The 17,750-nt window shown below is 31.6% G+C and overlaps 2 protein-coding genes across 2 annotated transcripts; both read left to right on the forward strand.

Moving 5' to 3' along the window:
* The first annotated feature begins 1,422 nt into the window (after positions 1-1,422).
* On the forward strand, positions 1,423-12,819 carry LOC111040362 (inositol polyphosphate 1-phosphatase). Its single transcript, XM_022324254.1, has 5 exons — positions 1,423-1,785; positions 6,293-6,563; positions 6,902-7,073; positions 8,267-8,348; positions 10,752-12,819. Exons 1-5 carry the CDS (start codon positions 1,438-1,440, stop codon positions 11,127-11,129), a joined length of 1,251 nt encoding a protein of 416 aa, XP_022179946.1. The 5' UTR covers positions 1,423-1,437; the 3' UTR covers positions 11,130-12,819.
* Positions 12,820-15,648: 2,829 nt separating this feature from the next.
* On the forward strand, positions 15,649-17,378 carry LOC111040365. The gene is made up of 3 exons (XM_022324259.1): positions 15,649-15,865; positions 16,768-16,898; positions 17,019-17,378. Exons 1-3 carry the CDS (start codon positions 15,670-15,672, stop codon positions 17,241-17,243), a joined length of 552 nt encoding a protein of 183 aa, XP_022179951.1. The 5' UTR covers positions 15,649-15,669; the 3' UTR covers positions 17,244-17,378.
* The last annotated feature ends 372 nt before the right edge of the window (positions 17,379-17,750 follow it).

Consider the following 17,750-nt stretch of genomic DNA (forward strand, 5'->3'; position numbering starts at 1 on the left):
TAAGTTAAGTTAATTTGACTTTTTAACTAAATGAGTTATATTATTTATTGTTATTATTAACTTAAGGAGTACAAAGAATAATTAACTTTTAAGCAACCGAATCAATTTTACATTCAAACAAACCAAGTTGATTTCAATTTCAATTACTATAATTTCATATGTTCCTATAATATATTGTGGACACCTATGATAATTATTACGACTGTAGTACGTTTGCCATTTATACAAATTAATATACTACGCCACTAGATATTATTTTAATTTTACCTATATAAAATCGAAAACTTAATTTTTTTTTATTAACTTAATTTGAATTAAAAAGTGAATATTAACGTTTGGTCAACTTCTAAATTCATTAAATTAATAGATAATTTTGAATTAACTTTATTTAGATTTCAATTTAACTTACCTTGATTGAGTTAAAAATATCATTAACTTGCCCCAGCCTAAATCTAAACATGAAATTTAATCAGACGGTTATTTGACTTAGAAAAATGAAAAGGAAAATTCACATTGTTTTGATTTCTGCAGAAAATATTTTTAAAAGTGATAATATTTTCAATTTTATATCTGTCACTCTTTAGCCACTCTATTTGCTCTTCTTCTTTCTAAATATAAGTTTGTTTGTTTAGCTTTAACATATTCTGAATTGAGTTCAAACCGCACAAACAATAAAATAAACCTATTATAACAGGTGGATACACACTGGTTCGGTTAAACTGTAATCTCCACTGTAAAAACGACTCATAAAGTCCAACTTTTTTTATAACTGCCTACCAATTATCATTGAATTCGAAAAAAAAAATAACAAAAAACCATCCCCCATCAAACTTGGTGTATTATAGTGTGCACGTATCGTATCATTGCCAATAGGCACACTTTTCGTAAACTTTATAACATTTATGAAATAACGCATTTCAAATTTTCGAATAATTATTTAAATACTCAAATAAAAAAGTGTTTAAATACATCGAAAAAAAAATTCCAAATGCTTTAAAATACTAGCAGTGTATGAGAACACTTCAAGGCCGACGTACATGTCTCCACCCCACCCATATAAAATTTCGCAATTTTACGACGGCATTGTGGAATGGAAACAAAGTCAACAGAAGAGTCCCTACCCTACCTCCCACCAATAAATTAGCATTAGAGTTTATTACACTTTATAATTTTTGGTTTTCAGTACTTTCAAATATTTTTTTTTTCAATAAAACGTTAGTACTAACATTACAAATTTCCACTCAAATACTTGACAATTTTAACCAGCAATACTTTACCTATAATATGATTCCTACATGGTATCCAACGAGTTACATAACAATAGTACCTTCACGCGAGTATTATTACTACAACAACATGAGGCCGCGCACGCGCCCTCCGCCGCCGCCGCCGCCGTCTCCCCCGCGGCGCAGTGATTGATTTTCGCGCCGCCGGCCGATGTTGTCGCGGCGGCGGCGCCCACATCGCGCCCAAGTTTCACGCGGCGCGCACTGTCACTGCACCATGTCCTCCTCCGACGGCTTGACGGCGTGCTCTCCGGACGGCGACGGGACGACCGCGGCTTGTCCCCGACGACGGTGCAGCGGTTTGACCGGTTGTGCGCTTCTCGCTTCTGAAGCGGCGGCCCACGTGGCCAGGCTGTGCCGGTCCAATCCACGACTGCTGTCCATGCTCGTCCAGGAGAAATGTGGCGAAGATGCCAACAGCAGTCGCTTCGCGCACGACTTCAAGACGCTGGCCGACGTGCTGGTGCAGCGCGTGGTCGCCAAGCGCATCGGCCGACAGGTATAATATGACAATAATATTCGTGTACATCGGTCATCGGCGTTTAGCGCTCGCGACTGCAGCAGTTGCAGCTGCAACGCGTCGGGTGCATAATGCATGACATGATATTATATTATTATAGTGTTACCGTATCATGTCACGTGTTGAGGGGGCCCGGTACGTTGGATGTGCAGTATGGTCGATGGTAAGCGCTTACCGTATATTTACACGTGAGGGGCACGTGCTATTTTGATTTAGGATATTTGATACTGCAAAGCATAAACATACATATAAGATAACAGTAATCTGAAATTGTCGCGACGATATCATATTATGCAACGATGAGCTTAAAAGAATTATTTACATTATTGCGGTTAACCGTTACATAATTCAAAAATACAGTTTTGTTATAAAACCGGGCTCTCTCGTTAGTTAATAACCTATTATCAAGAATAATTAGAAAGGTAATAAATTACACACCTATACTCTAAATGTACGAAAAATGAATAATAACGCTACAAATAATCCATATAATGATTATAATAATTTTTTAATTAATTAATTAGTTAACAAATATAATATAATGTAATATTAAAAAAAATTAAAAATAAATAAATATACATAATATACTGCAATTGGCAGAAATAGTCATAAAAATTGTAATCGATTCTCTTAAACATTTTGTAATAACCACCAACCTTTGATAAATAAAAATTGTATCGTTTTGTTTAGGGTCTGGATTTAAATGCTTTAAAAACTATTAAAATATTCAATAAAAAACAACCCGAAAATAACCGTTACAACACAATAGTACCATTAAAAAATTACCAACATTTTTCCTGTGAGTACGCAACACCTAAGAAAGCGATGTTATAACTTTCTGAATTTCAACACTTAACTAAACTAGCAATAATACAAAAACCAAATACCATACTTAGGCACGCACGATTTGGACAGTAAATAAACAATACTTATATAGTTATTCTGGATCAATAATTGATGATAATCAATTGATAAACACATCAAATGCGATCGCCATGAATATATTGTCTCCAACTGACCAATTAGTTATTATAATACTTTCTTTACAGAGTCCCGGTAACACACCACATCCGATAATCGCTGGAAGTAGATAAATCCCTTTCATAGAGTAATATTTATCATGAAGTTGGTACATTGTCACATTGTAGTTGCCAAAATTTTGTAATTTATTGTTTTTAAGTATTAGGTATTTCACCAATTATTATGATACCAACCAAATTTACACAAGCCACGAGCCGTAAGCAGGCAATGCGTTATCGATTACTACATTAGTTCCGGAACAATAAACATCAGTTTTATCAGTAATACTCACCTTTTTTTTCTTTTTCTTTTAAAGCCTTTAGTATACAACTATGATAACTTAACAGAGATAAATAAACAATACAAAATTAAGATTAACAACAGATTAGTTCATTATATCTATTATATTATGAAGCCAGGCTCCAGTATAAAAGTGATTATCATTTGTATAGCTGTTTCAGATTTTGTGTTTAAAATAGAGTAAAGATTGAGAGGAATATTAAGAGATCTAAGAGTGTTAAATAGAATTTGTCGTTTAAACCGCAGGGCAAGACAGTTGTATAAAATATGAGGGGTCACAGATACAATAATTTAAATGAAGTGCACAAAGCAGTGAGTCATTTAGTCCAAGTTTGAAAGAGTAACTAAGTAATAATCCTAGATATGTCCTATACGTAAACGATTAAATTGGACTATGTGTGGTCTTTGTAACTTTAGGTTGTTTAACCAAGTATTTACCATGCTATCGGGTGTTGTACGTCTATACCTCGAAGCGAACTCGGCCGGTAATTATACTCACCTATATAAACCTTAAATTTTAAACATTTAAGTATTTAGCACCAGGGAAACATTTAGAATGATCGTTAAAGTTTTTATGGCAAGTACTGTTTCAAAATTATTATAGAATTAAATAATAATTCAGTTTATATGAAGCGAGTAGCCGATCTCCTGAGGTCGTGTCACGTAGTGCGTTAAAAAAAGTTATTGACACTAAAAGCCCCAACAATATTTATAAATATTAATCGCTCAAAAAATTAATAAAATTACCGAAGTCGAAAATGTCAAGAAATAAAAGACAAAAGTTTCACCTTTGAGGTATCTATTGCAAGACACGAACTATATGTACTGTGAAATCAGACTTAATTATGCTTTAGACTTCTGGAGCACACGAAAAAAAACACACTTTGCATTAAAATACGGGACCTATATAGTCACGATAAATACCCAATGCCTTACTGTGATACGCTAAGTAAAAATATATAATAACAAAGTAAATTAACTCTGCATACAACACCTAGAGTCGTTTTGAATACATATTATAGGTACATAATATGTGGTAAAAAAGACAATTTTTAATCAATATATTTCCGGGCTCTATATCAAAATAGTAGTTAACAACGTATACAATTATTATTATACATATCAAACGCAGTGTAATAAATACTCTGCAAGAGGTGCGATCGCAGTCCCCGCTCCTCCTCGTATTATGGCATCACCTATATTTTAACAATAATAAATATCTGAAAAATAAACCTTTAAAATGCCACCGTAGGTTATAGCGCATCTATACACCTTGCGTATATTATATAACTGCATTACGACTACATAAGTACATTATGGCCCTGCACGGGTATTGGCTAGAGACACGAGGTCAGAGAGTTAAGCTCACCTCGAGGGGCGCCGATATAAGTGCAATGCGAATATTATTTAAGAGGAAAAACTATTTATGTTTATAATTATAGGCACAACAATATTATTGAAGATTATTAGATCGATATAACTGTAATACTGTATACTGTATATGATAATATTATAAATATTATTACCAATAAACGTCACAAATAGATACCATAGATAGGATGACGTCTTATCTGTATAATATTATTATAAAATCGATGCGGCAATCTTTCCTCCGACGATTCTCATGTCAAATTCATAATAATATGTTTTTCATTAAAATATTCAATAGTAGGTACCTGTATCGATAAACAATAAAAACATAATTTGCATTACATCATCTTTGTATATGACAACATGTAGAATTCACATCAATCGTATATACGTATATATATATATGTATATCATATATTTTGTAGATGTCGATATTCGCATGAATAGTTTTTTTCATAATATATATTTTTCTCTCTTGTATTATATTAGATTACCAATTATTAGTATTATTTCTTGAAACAGTAATACGACATTGTCCTCGTATGTTGTTTGCTTTCGAAATCCGTTCAAATCGATAAATTGGCCAGAATTTGGACTGCGAGTTCGAGCAGTATTGTTCATGGACTATTAATTGCAAAAACTCATTGTAGGTAGCGACATTTTAGTCGTTGGTACATGTAGCTGCTAATACATTAATCGTAGATAATAATAGTGTTACCTAAGATGACTAAGAATGACGTCAGTAATTCGTGTCGACTTCCGAGCACATGAGATTTATTATCTAGTAGGATGAAAAAAGCTACATTTTACAAACTAACTGATTAATGTTTTTTTTTTTATGAGATTTTTGTATTCGTTGTCCCATATATCAACAGTCGTATAATAGGTACAACCGTAAGTTCTATAATACATTTCCTGAGATTTGAGTAAGCAATATTACATAAAGTTCATTTTTTACTAGAGTAAAAACGATTAGAATATACCTAAAATATTGACGTATACTATTGTACCATTATTTGTACTTTATTGTACAATATACATAAAAAGTGTTGGTATTGTAATATATTACGTATTATTATTGGTATCTACCTCTGCTGTGTAGTTATTTTGTTTTTACCTTCGACTTTCTATCAATGCGTCAATTTATTATTTATAAGTACAATAATATTGTATAATATTTAGTTCTCATTTGCCAGTATCTGATATTAACTATTGTCTATTAACCGGCCTATACAATGAAACGTGAAACCATCGACCCATCGGCTATCAAACATAAAATTGATAAATTATATTCTTTTTTTTTTTCTTTTATTGGTATTTATTATGTTTAAAATAATCAAATGTTTCGACATATTATCATCATTTACATGATATTAAAAGTTTGATAAAGTGTTTACATTTTATATATAATACTAGTACATATTGTAGCTATTTTTCCGTGCTAGGTTGTACAAACGTCAAACAGTATCGATTTGACTATAGTGGGTAGAATTAATCAATAGAATATAACAGGTTTTGCGCATATATTCCGATATAAGAATACGTGTCCTGTGACTGCCAGATATGTTGGCATCTATTTTTTGTTTTGGTCTCAAGTCCCATTGTACCTATACCTACGTCTTCTGATGTCATAAGTTTTGTTTGATCATTTTAAAATTTGGCTTTTAGCTAGTCTCGAAAAAGGGCAGAGTGTTCCCATATCGCTGTGTAATTGTCTATGCCTCGGGAACCATAATGAGTCGTATTGTGAACGTATCTGTAGGAATCTTATACGCATTTTAATTACAATTTAAAGTTTCCAGAACTCGAAGAGAACGTGTATGGCGAAGAAAACGATACGATACAGAACAATAAAGGTCAAGACGTCACCATACAAGTCGGAGAGACGATAGAAGAGACATTTCAGTGTTTGTCCAAAGCTCTGGGAGACGACTTGGACTCGGCCAAGAGCTTAGCGGAAGCCGCTCACAAAGAGTTCGGAGCGAAAGACCTTAACGTCGACTGTTATCCTCCCGAAGAGAAAAACTTCGATTTGGAGAAAATCGGAATATGGATCGATCCTATTGGTAATTTACATAATATTATTGAAGAACTACAAAAATAAACGATGTCGTTGTGATTTTCCGATTTTTATGGTAAAAAATGTTATCACTCTGAACGCGTCTGATAACAATAATCATTAAAACAGTATTCAATACTGAAGTGTAAAGTTTAACGATAATGTTAATATAATGGCCCTAACGTTTTCAGATAAGATTTTGTTTTAATAATTCGTTGGTTTTATATGATTTTTAATCCGACCTAGGCATATAATATTATAAATGATCGACATCATGTTAATATTATTATAAAACATAGTAACTAAACATATTTTCTACACAAACTACTCTATATAACATTATAGATTCGACGAACGAATATATAAACGGCAATGTCGATACAATAAACGAATACGGATTCCACTCTAGCGGACTTCATTGTGTCACAATCAATATTGGTTTATTCGACAAACTTAGTGGAAAACCTATTGCCGGCGTCATCAATCAACCGTTTTTCGAATTCAACGCCGTCGAAGGGTAATCATTATTAATGACCATCGTCGTAATTTTCTGTTGTAAATAATAATATAATAGTTTTGTTTTTTAATACACATCGATAACCGATTACTCAATAGAACCCTCCGCGTGCGTTGTCTCCGTATTACAAAGCGTGTACAACATACAAAAAACGGTTCTGCGGGGGATAAAAAAACTCAAATTGTAGAAATAGTTCAGAAGACTACGAATTGATTCACACTATAGATGAAAACATTATCTGTGAAATATCGTTTTTTATTTTTTCGATATCACTTATGCGTAAAAATGTCTTGTTGTTTCAAAATACTAATATAAAACTCGAGTAACTTTTTTCGTAATTCCGATATCGAAAATCTGAAAACGATATTTGTACAGCCAAAGTTCTCATTTTTATGTGGTGAAAATTTAATTTCTTATAGTTTTGACTATAGCTTTTTCGGTTCTTTTCCGCGAAAAACAGTTTTTGTTGTATTTTACATAATTTGTTAGACTGAGACAACACATGCGGCTGTAGTGTCCTCTTAATCATATTAATGTAGTCTGATAAAATATGTCGTTGAACTTCTAATTTAATACAATCGTTATTATTATGTTTGTTAGTATGATATAATTATAATAAGTGCCAAGTGAATGATTGGTTTTTATATAGGAAACACTAATGATTGTGTTTAACTGAAAGTCACTTATTTTTTTGCGCTAATTGTCTAATATTAGCACTCACGTTTTGTGTTTAGTAACAAACAGTTTGCTTTAACGTCATGACATCACTGCAATATTATTTATTTAAACGTCGTAAAATACTATTTTGACAGCCTATGCCTACCATTGGATACCTAATATTATACCTCTATTTGCAATTCATATAAAACAATATCATTTTGATTCTTTTCAATGGACACTATAATGGACACTATTGTTGTTAATTACACAATACTTACACTGTATTATGTCCACATTATTACAAATGTAAAATAACATATTCTAATATTGCGTTATTAATTATAGTGATTGTGAATTCACTAAGGCATGAGCGCCGCAAGTCAAACTACGTGAAACGTCGTGTAAATGTATATTTTTATAAAAATAAAAATAAATCTCTATGCAAACTTAATAACGAATCGAGAAACGTGAAACGTGAAACGTCAACAAGACGTATTTTAAGAACTAATTTCATCGCGCCTGTGTGTTTTTAGGTGGAGTGGAAGATGTTACTGGGCGTATTGCGACGGACAAAAAAGTTTAAGCTCATTGCCAGAATTCATTAGCTGCAATCAGGTAAAAAAAAACTCTAATTAGTCACATTTATCATAACATATTGTCGTATCGATCGTTAACTCAAAGCGTATAATAAACGCCTGTTAAACATACCTATTATGTATAATATTATAATTTATAATATATACGCATTAGGCATGTACCTGTTATAGAATCATAAATTATTCATAATAACATAATAGTGAATACGTGAACACCGCAATAATTATTAAAAAAAAGACTAAATTTACGTACAGGTAATGCCAGATAATGATATATGATTATTGTGAGTAACGCTTTTGCAGAATTGCTCTGAAATCGGCGCAGACAGTTTAAAATCATTTTTCTTCTAATCTTTAGTAATATTAAGACATTTTAATCGGTGTTTTTTCATTCAAAAACAACGTCGTTTTCCATACACGAAATCCATCGTTTTGTTTGTTTGTCTCATCGAACTCCTCTTTATGACCGTATATCGTGTATAATCTATTCGATTATAATATTGTTAAGTGGTAACAATTAAATTATTGTCTATCACTACTGGTATACGGTGTGTAATTGTGAATCCGTATAGTGATAGATCTATACCAAACGATGGAATGTGAGAGGATTTGGATGTTCGACAACACAGTTAGATATACCGAATATAATTTAACGTATATTTAAAATGTAAAACAAAATGTAATACAAAATATTTTACTTTACCAATGACCTGGCAGCAACAATGTGATGAGACGAGACTAGTTCGGCTGACGTATGTCCAGCAGGCTGAACGATTATTATAAATTTTGTTTACTATACAAAATAGTTATACATATATATAGCTTTACTTCGTGATATTACAGAATGAATGAATGATGACACGCGCGTCTATGCTATATGTATAGTATATGATACTACACGTAATATTATAATCATAAAAATATGAAAACTGTAATGGTGTTCCACACTATTACAATATCATACTCTGTTTCGTTTGGAAACGTTATTCTGGAACTAAAACTAAAGTGAATCACTTAAAGTAATTATATTATGACTGTTGAAAACAAGAACTAACTATTTCTAACATAATACATTAGCTCATATATTGATATAATAATATGACACTATCGCGTGGCGAACTGGCGACCCATTGTTAAAGAATCGGTGATTTATTGTATAGTATTATTAAGGAATAAGGACTTGTAGACTATTTTTATATTTTTCCCTTCAGACGACCCCCAAGCAAAGTTTTTCTCGATCTACCAATAAGTCTACTACTGATCGCAGACACGTGACATATGTATCTTGGATTACTATCCAACCTCATCCAACCCTTTATTATAACTATTGAAGAATCGATTCCTGACACGTCTTCTAGCCATCATGACTTTCTCATATTATATGACACCCACCCACGTGTCCCGTTACATGACTCTGCAATTTCTCCGGAACACAATTCTTGAATGTTATACATTTGACTCTTGCGCAGACCACGAACCATCTTCACTCTAACTCATATATTTGTTAACTTGTATTCATTGTATAGATCGATCTGTGTAACGGCTACGTACAAAAAACTGCTCATTTTATCTATCCATTGAGAATGGCGAAACACCGTTCATTTGGGTTGAAATCACACACTATTTTTAATCTTCAGATCTGATAGATGTTATGTGAAAACTTTAATGTATTTTGAATACGTCTAATAATATAAATATATCATTTACTGTGTTATAAATATCTTAAGAGGATGTCAGCGCACTGTTTGTTTTCTCTCTCTGACCCACGAGCAACATTGACAATACGTATTTACGTCGAATCATTGTTTTTTTTATGTTTTTGAGTAATCTTAGAATAAAATCGCCCATAACAAAAACGATAGTGATTAATATTCCTGAGGGTATGACGAATCGATTTGTCCGAGTATTGTCTCAAATAAATTTAAATATCATTTGAATTTAAAAAATATAATTTTGATTTTGGAAGTCAAAAAATCATAAAAAAAACAATTTTAGCTGAAAGCTATCCATGTTACTCGTGCGGGGTCTAAGAGAAAAAACGAATATAACTCTGACACCCTCTGAATCTCATTATTTCTTTGAGGATTTTTGAATAAAGAAACGAAACAATAATAATAATACGTGGCTTGGTGAGCGTGGTCCTACGCTCAATCTGCGAAACGCTCTGAGTGTACGTACCGGTAGGCGTTGCTAGCTCCCGGATGGATGACCACCTGGGGTTTTTAGCAACAAATCCTTGCCGTGCAGACATAAACGTGTTCCAACTTCCAACTTATCGTCCCAATCCCCCCCCCCCACACACACACACACACAAATCCAGGGTAATGACCTCAGTAGTTGAATCCTTAATCGAAATAAATAATAATAATAAAAAAAAAAAAAACATTAATTACAATACATTTGAATTTTGTACGTCCGACAGGAGTTGGTGGTGACAAGCAACAGCGAGACTGACGAGGCCAAGGCGGCGCTACAGCGGTCGGGTTACATCGTGGCCACGGCGTCCGGGGCCGGTTACAAGATGCTGTGCGCAGCGTTGGGCGTCGTCAAGTGCTACGCGCTGACCAAGGACTCGACGTACGCGTGGGACACGTGCGCCGCGCACGCAATGCTAGTGTCCCAGGGGGGCACGGCCTGCCACTGTCGCACGGCCGACGGGCCACTGACGTACCGGCCCAAGACCGATGGCGGTGGACGGACGCACTGCAACGCGGCCGGTGTAATCGCTTCGCGCGATCCGCAAACCGTCGACCGGGTGCACGCGCTCCTTTCATCGGTGCACCTGCTCTGCAGCAGTTGATGCGCTTTTGCCGCTGCAGTTGCGCCACTGCAATCGGCGCGCCCCGCGCGTACGCCGTTGTATTAAAAAAAACTGTACACGACGATAGATTTTTAATCGTGTAAGTAGGTACGTACAGGGCACTCTCTCATTTCTGTTTTTTTTTTTAGCGGTTTTATCATTTAGGAAAATCATCGTAATGTGGGTCGGCGATCGTGGATGCTGTGTGAAATATGAAAAATGCAATTATAAGAGCGACATAATCACTGAGATACACACACGACCGACACAACGATTTTTTTTGTTTTTATTATCTTTTCAAGTGCGAGATGACTGCGGAATATTGACTTATACGTGTAAAATCCGAATAGGACTTTTCAGAGTTTTGGCTGGCACAGGTCGTGGTAAAATAAATAGGCAGCGTGTATGATACTTTATACTAAAGTAAATTTTTTTTTTATTATTATTTTAAATAACCGTAAAATATACACGTTACAACTTACAATAATTCTCACGAAATGTCAGATAAAAGTTTAATTTTTAGGTTTAGTTGTTTTTAATAATTGTTTGACGGATGAACGCGTGGTATTCTATTCCATAATTGAAGAAAAACATTTTAGAGCACAGTCATGATAAAATTGTATTTCGCATTAAAAATAAGTGCCCTAATTTATTATTATCGCGTGACATTTCGTTGTAATACCGAAAGAATATCATATATTACCCGTATTATACAAGTATATTATAGTGAGTACTAATAAGTACTGTTATGTAATAGACAGTATACTATATAGCCATAAATAATCGTAATATTATTATTACATATTTTAAAGGTACCGTAATGGTATTATGAGTATAGTTTTAAAATTGAATAAAAAATGGTTTTTATAATTAATACAGGGTAATGTAAACCATTTTGAAAACATTTAGTCAATTTTCATCACTCGATATTGGTAAGGCTTTTTAATCGCAAAAAAATGTATTCGTTTAAGGGGTTTCTTAAATCGTTATTGTGTTAATTATCAAATTTTTTAAAACACCTAAATGACAGTGAAATACGTATTTTTTTATTTTTCTTAAACTTTCTTATTTTAGACGTTCATTGGACGTTACATCGAGTTATTTGAGCTACTACTGGTTTATTGTCATATAATAATCTATTAAAACATCACGAGTATTAAATATCAATGGAGGATAATAGTTGAATTACTTTCAAGATTTTTTTCGACAAAAGTACAGTACATCATTTCTATTTATAAAACTATAAGAGTTCTTCTCAAAAAAAAAAAAATGTATACTCTTTCATTAAAAAAGTACTTTGGTAGGTAAGTGAAATATACAGAACAAAATTCAAAGATATTCAGTCAATTATTATCTTTCATAAATATTTTATACGTACAGACATTGGCAGAAACTTACGAGTGGGTCTTGTACCCTTGTCCACTTGATGTGGGTTGCTTACTGAAAAACAGTGTGCTTACAATGTTTTAGACTTATCGTGTCTTATTCGATTGAGAAATCGTTATGTATTTGTATATAAGTGCACCGTTTAATGTTCAAACTTCACACAACAAAATTGTGTACCTACATAAAATTTTTTTTTACATAGTTATCTGTGATTGAAATGTGTTTCTCAATTGTTATTTATAATCAGTGTTACCAATATATTTAGATCAGTTGCAGTGTAATAAAATATGATACTAGTAAATTATTATGTGTAATGCGAGTTATTGATTAAGTACCTATAGTTTCCTAATTATATGTACTATGTACCTGAGTACTTATAATAACCAGGGTTCGGGACTTTATGCATTTGCATATTTGTTCGGGAAATAAATACTATAAATTTGATCCGGTAAAAATTTGTGTAGTGGTGTTTGGAGTTAAAGTTTTAAAGTTAACCGTTTGCATATTTTTAAGATTTATTGATTTTTATTGCATATTTCAAAATAATTTTTGATTATTTACTCTTAAATCAATTTTTTCGTAAATTAATTTTATCTACATGATTTTTTCGGCAATAATAGCGATAAGGCGATAATCAATAGCGTTACTGGGAACCCATTTTATTTTTAGCTCTGAGGACAATATTATTTTTATTTAATCTGTCTTTTATAGTATTATTTTGTATTTTTGTTTGCCAGTAGTCAGTACCTATATAGTGATCGATGGACTACGATCGTTATCGTGTGCATGTATCGTCAATCGTTGTCGTGTTCGTATCTGTATTCGTTATTTTTTGTATTTATTAGCGCTTGTATTTATGGTATAAATGTATAATATGCCAAAAGAAAACAAAACACAAATTAGTCGGTTGAGAAGTTTCACTTTGGAATTTGGGGATAATGTATTTTTAGCAAATGGAAGAATTTTATTTTGCAAAATATGTGAAATTAAACTTTAAAGTAGATAATAGATATGAACGGCGATCTAGTGTAATACAACATATAGGTACAAACAGTAAAACATGTGAAAATGATTAAACCGAGGGAAATGTGCAATACAAGAAACTAGCAAATGATTACACAAACTAATACAAATAAAATATAATTATAAAATGATTATTTTTTATAACATAAAAATTTTAATTGCTAGGTAAAGAAGATGCGGAGTGTTAAAAAATACAAATTTTTTTATAATATAGTATGTATAAAATATAAATTTTTAGTAATACGTACAACATATGTTTTTTAACGTCTTTTTAATTAAATATAAATGCATATTTAAGCGCATATTTTGATATTTTTTTGGTGCATATGTTTACGTATATTTTTAAGATTTTAAGCACATAAAGTCCCGAGCCCTGATAATAACTAATATAACTATTACGTACCTACGTATATTTATATATTTTAACACAATACACAAAATGGGGCCTGGTGTGGCTCAGTAATTTGTCACAGTCACTAACGTGTTCTGATGTTCAACATCAGACGGCTTCACTAGTTCCCGGATGGGTGACCACCTGGGTTTTTAGTGACGAACCGTCAACTCACATATACGCGTGTTCCTATCAACTAACCATGTAACCCCCCTACAAAATACTAATGGCCATAGTTGCTGATACTTAAGATCATAAAAAAATTGTACATAATATGTAAACTGTATTGTGTATACTATGGAAACCTTTTTATGATGAATATTTATTGATGCATATTAATAATTAACAAAATATTTCGATTGCGAATTCTAACTGTTAATAATAATATTGACATTTTTTTATAGGTGTATTACATGAGACCAATATTTAATATAATACATGATAATGCGTTGTTATTGTTTGTTATGATCTACTTAGGACAGACAAAAAATAATGCATTATAAATATTATTCATTAAAAACTAATTATACTATAAAAAAGTTTCTTAGCTTTCAAATTACGAAAACGAAGTTAAAATTTAATTTGATTATACCTATACCATATCATGTGTATATTGACGAAATGTTAATATGTTTTTATACCTTTATGTTCCCATTATCATTATTAGAGTTTGAAATAATTAACAGTAGCAATATTGCTATACATTTAATTAGTTAGTGATGTTTACTACTATTAATTGATTATTATTTCCTCTATTACCTCACCTACCTATATAAAAACACTATATCTCTTGAGAGGCCTATGTGTATAGGTAATAGTTAAGTTTATTAAAAGTAAAAATAATATAACAAACATAAGTACTCGTGATTCGTATACAATTTAGTACAATAATTATCTATATAGAAATTAAATATCACGTACGCACATAGGTTTTTTTTATTTTCATTATTTGTTACCTATACCTACATTATAATTTTTATTTCATTTTCTGTAGAAGAATAATTTTTAAATAATATGATTTATGACAATACACTGAATACTCAGTGAATAGTTGTTATTGATCTAAACAATTATCTGTAGGTACACATGAATATAGTTAAAAAATGTAATTTCGGTTGACCGACACGCATGGATATATAGCTAGGGTGTAACAAAAATAACCGAAAATGTAATTAACTATGTAGCAAGTGACAACTTTAGCTCTATTATTAATGTTCTTTTTTTCGCATAAAATTAACAAAACAATAATGATGGTTAAATTAAAAAACACAATTTATTTTTAAATGGATTAGAATAAAGTTATTCCATCCATTATTTCAGAGCATATTTTAAGACATTTTTATTGCGCGGCACTATATAAGCCATAAGAACTAGGCCGAATATCTATCTCTTGTACCTAGAGTTGGGAGGTTGCACTCACGATGCCACTTATTTTAGATATGTTAAAATATGATCTACATTGCGTCTATAAGATGTGATTAATTTCGATCGTGAATAATTAATAAATATGCGAATATTGGTGTGACTAGAACCGTTTGAAGAAAAATTTATTATAAATAATAAAATCAAAATTTCGTATTATTACGTATTATCCATCACGATTCATGAATGAACCTAATAATATATTGTTTCCGTGGTAGTAGTGTTTCCAAACAATATATTTTGTACTCGACGTAAAACTGTTTATAACTTTAAATTCAAAAACTGGTCTGTGTCAATAATATTATATTATAAGGTATAATGGATGTTATCGTTACCAAAGTCGTGATCTCCGTGGACCACTGCAATGTTCTTAGCATCGAGTTGGCATTCAACATACTCCAAAGGAAAGTGTTCGCCGACAATAAATTGGACGTATTTATTTTAACTTTGGACGTGGATGAAGTAAAAGAAATGGCTGAACATATAAAAAATTGTTGTTTCTCAAACTTGAATGGTACCCACCTATACATAATGTAGTGCAGTTCGTCAAAATCGCATAAATAATTACATTTTACATTCACTTAAAGACATTACTGGCATATGTGCCCATTAGATATAAATAAATAATATTGTTTTTTCACTGAGTTATCGACATACCTATGACATTTTTTAGCAAAAAACAAAATCAAACTCCATTAGTGCCATTTAGTTCAATAATTCAATTTTTATGTGATTTTACTATTCACCTAGATATTAAATTAAATGCAAAGTAATATTTAATTAAATGCCTACGTATTTCAAATAGGGCAAATAATTAAAATTAAACTTTTTGTATTATTTTAAACAATTGTTGATTATTTATGTTAATGTATGTATTGTTTATTGCTATTCTATATAAAAAAAATTATGTTTAATTAATTAATATTTATAATACGTAGGTATATGAAATATTTTTAATTTAGTTGGACGACCGAATTAGTAATTAAATTTATTCACTTATAATTTTAGTCTTAAGACTAATTAAGACTATATTTAATATACTTAAGTATTTTATATATTAATAATATAATTTCAATAAATAATTAACAGGAAAATATAGTTTAATTTTTAAATTAACGCAAAAACATTTCATTTTTACTATTCATTTAATCAACAATTTTTAATTAAATTACGAATAGTAAAATCGCATACAAATTAAATTCTTTAAACATTTGCCTGGGAGTTTAGTGAAATGCCTGATTTTTCTATATGCCCACGACATAGGAACCATACAGATATAAATAAATAATTCTTATCGGTCCTGGGATTCGTCTATCAGCACGAAAGCTGCAGTAATCATATTTTTTTATACTTTAAACGATCATCATCATCATCATCATCATCATAATAATAATAATAAAAAAAACCCGTTTGCAGAATTAGTCGTGACCGGCGATCGCTTCGAGGCGTTCCTGAAGGCCGACTGCCTCCTGTTGATGACTAATTTGAACCCGCCGGATCATAAAATTCTCGAAAACGTCCAAGACTTAGAGCATGTTTTCAAAAAGGTCAAACCTAAAAGGAGCCTGTATTTTATACTCTATAACTATTTCTAAAAAAAAAAACCGTTTCGAATATTATTATAACGCGTGATGTACCTAAAATATGATAAAAATATATGGTAACAGGCTAAATCGTTTGATCGTCTGGCCAACTCGGATGCCAGGATCGTCATGATGGGACCGTGGTCAAACACGTGGTTACAGATTTTTGCTGAAGTCGCTACACGCCTGAACAAGCTCAACTTTACCGGTTTGTCTAGACATCACGTGAGCAAAGCGTTGGGGCTCATCTCACGAAAACTTGACGTAAGTCGATCGTGTATATTGTGTCATAACACGATAAGCCTGTAGGGCTGGGCAAGTTAGTGATTATTTTTAATTGAGTTAATTTGATAGGAAACATTTTTAAAAGTATAATGTTAACAGTTAATAGTTATTCTATCTTTTTTTAACTCGGTAGGGTTGTATTAACTTATTATGTGGAAACTTACAATTGACTAGTTAACTTGAGTTATTAAAAAAAAAAAAACCATAATATATGAACAGTAATATGGTTTAAAATAGTAAAAAGTAAACGTTTATGTAATGTACATCATCAATAATAACTTTATTATAGTTATTATTTAATTATTTATAAACTAAAGTAGGTTGCTTAATTAAAAGTAACTTCAAGTTAAGATACCGATTCAGTTTATACTGATGGGTTAAAAATTAAGTTGATGAAAATTAAATTGCAGAAGGTTAAGTTAAAAAGTAACAATTAACTTAACTTTTTAACTAGTTTATGCCCAGGCTTGCATAATGATATGATAGAAATATATTATAATAACATCAATAACATAATGTTGTTATTGCTAT

The sequence above is a fragment of the Myzus persicae genome, unplaced genomic scaffold (genome assembly GCF_001856785.1).
Source record: "Myzus persicae strain clone G006 unplaced genomic scaffold, MPER_G0061.0, whole genome shotgun sequence".
Taxonomy (NCBI): Eukaryota; Metazoa; Arthropoda; class Insecta; order Hemiptera; family Aphididae; genus Myzus; species Myzus persicae.

Excerpts from the sequence above, each read along its gene's own strand:
- LOC111040362 (XM_022324254.1), top strand. The coding sequence starts at position 1,438 with ATGTTGTCGCGGCGGCGGCGCCCACATCGCGCCCAAGTTTCACGCGGC. Across the intron at positions 7,074-8,266 it reads GAATTCAACGCCGTCGAAGG|GTGGAGTGGAAGATGTTACT; the intron begins GTAATCATTATT and ends GTGTGTTTTTAG. Across the intron at positions 8,349-10,751 it reads AATTCATTAGCTGCAATCAG|GAGTTGGTGGTGACAAGCAA; the intron begins GTAAAAAAAAAC and ends TACGTCCGACAG.
- LOC111040365 (XM_022324259.1), top strand. The coding sequence starts at position 15,670 with ATGGATGTTATCGTTACCAAAGTCGTGATCTCCGTGGACCACTGCAAT. Across the intron at positions 15,866-16,767 it reads TTGTTTCTCAAACTTGAATG|AATTAGTCGTGACCGGCGAT; the intron begins GTACCCACCTAT and ends ACCCGTTTGCAG. Across the intron at positions 16,899-17,018 it reads TAGAGCATGTTTTCAAAAAG|GCTAAATCGTTTGATCGTCT; the intron begins GTCAAACCTAAA and ends ATATGGTAACAG.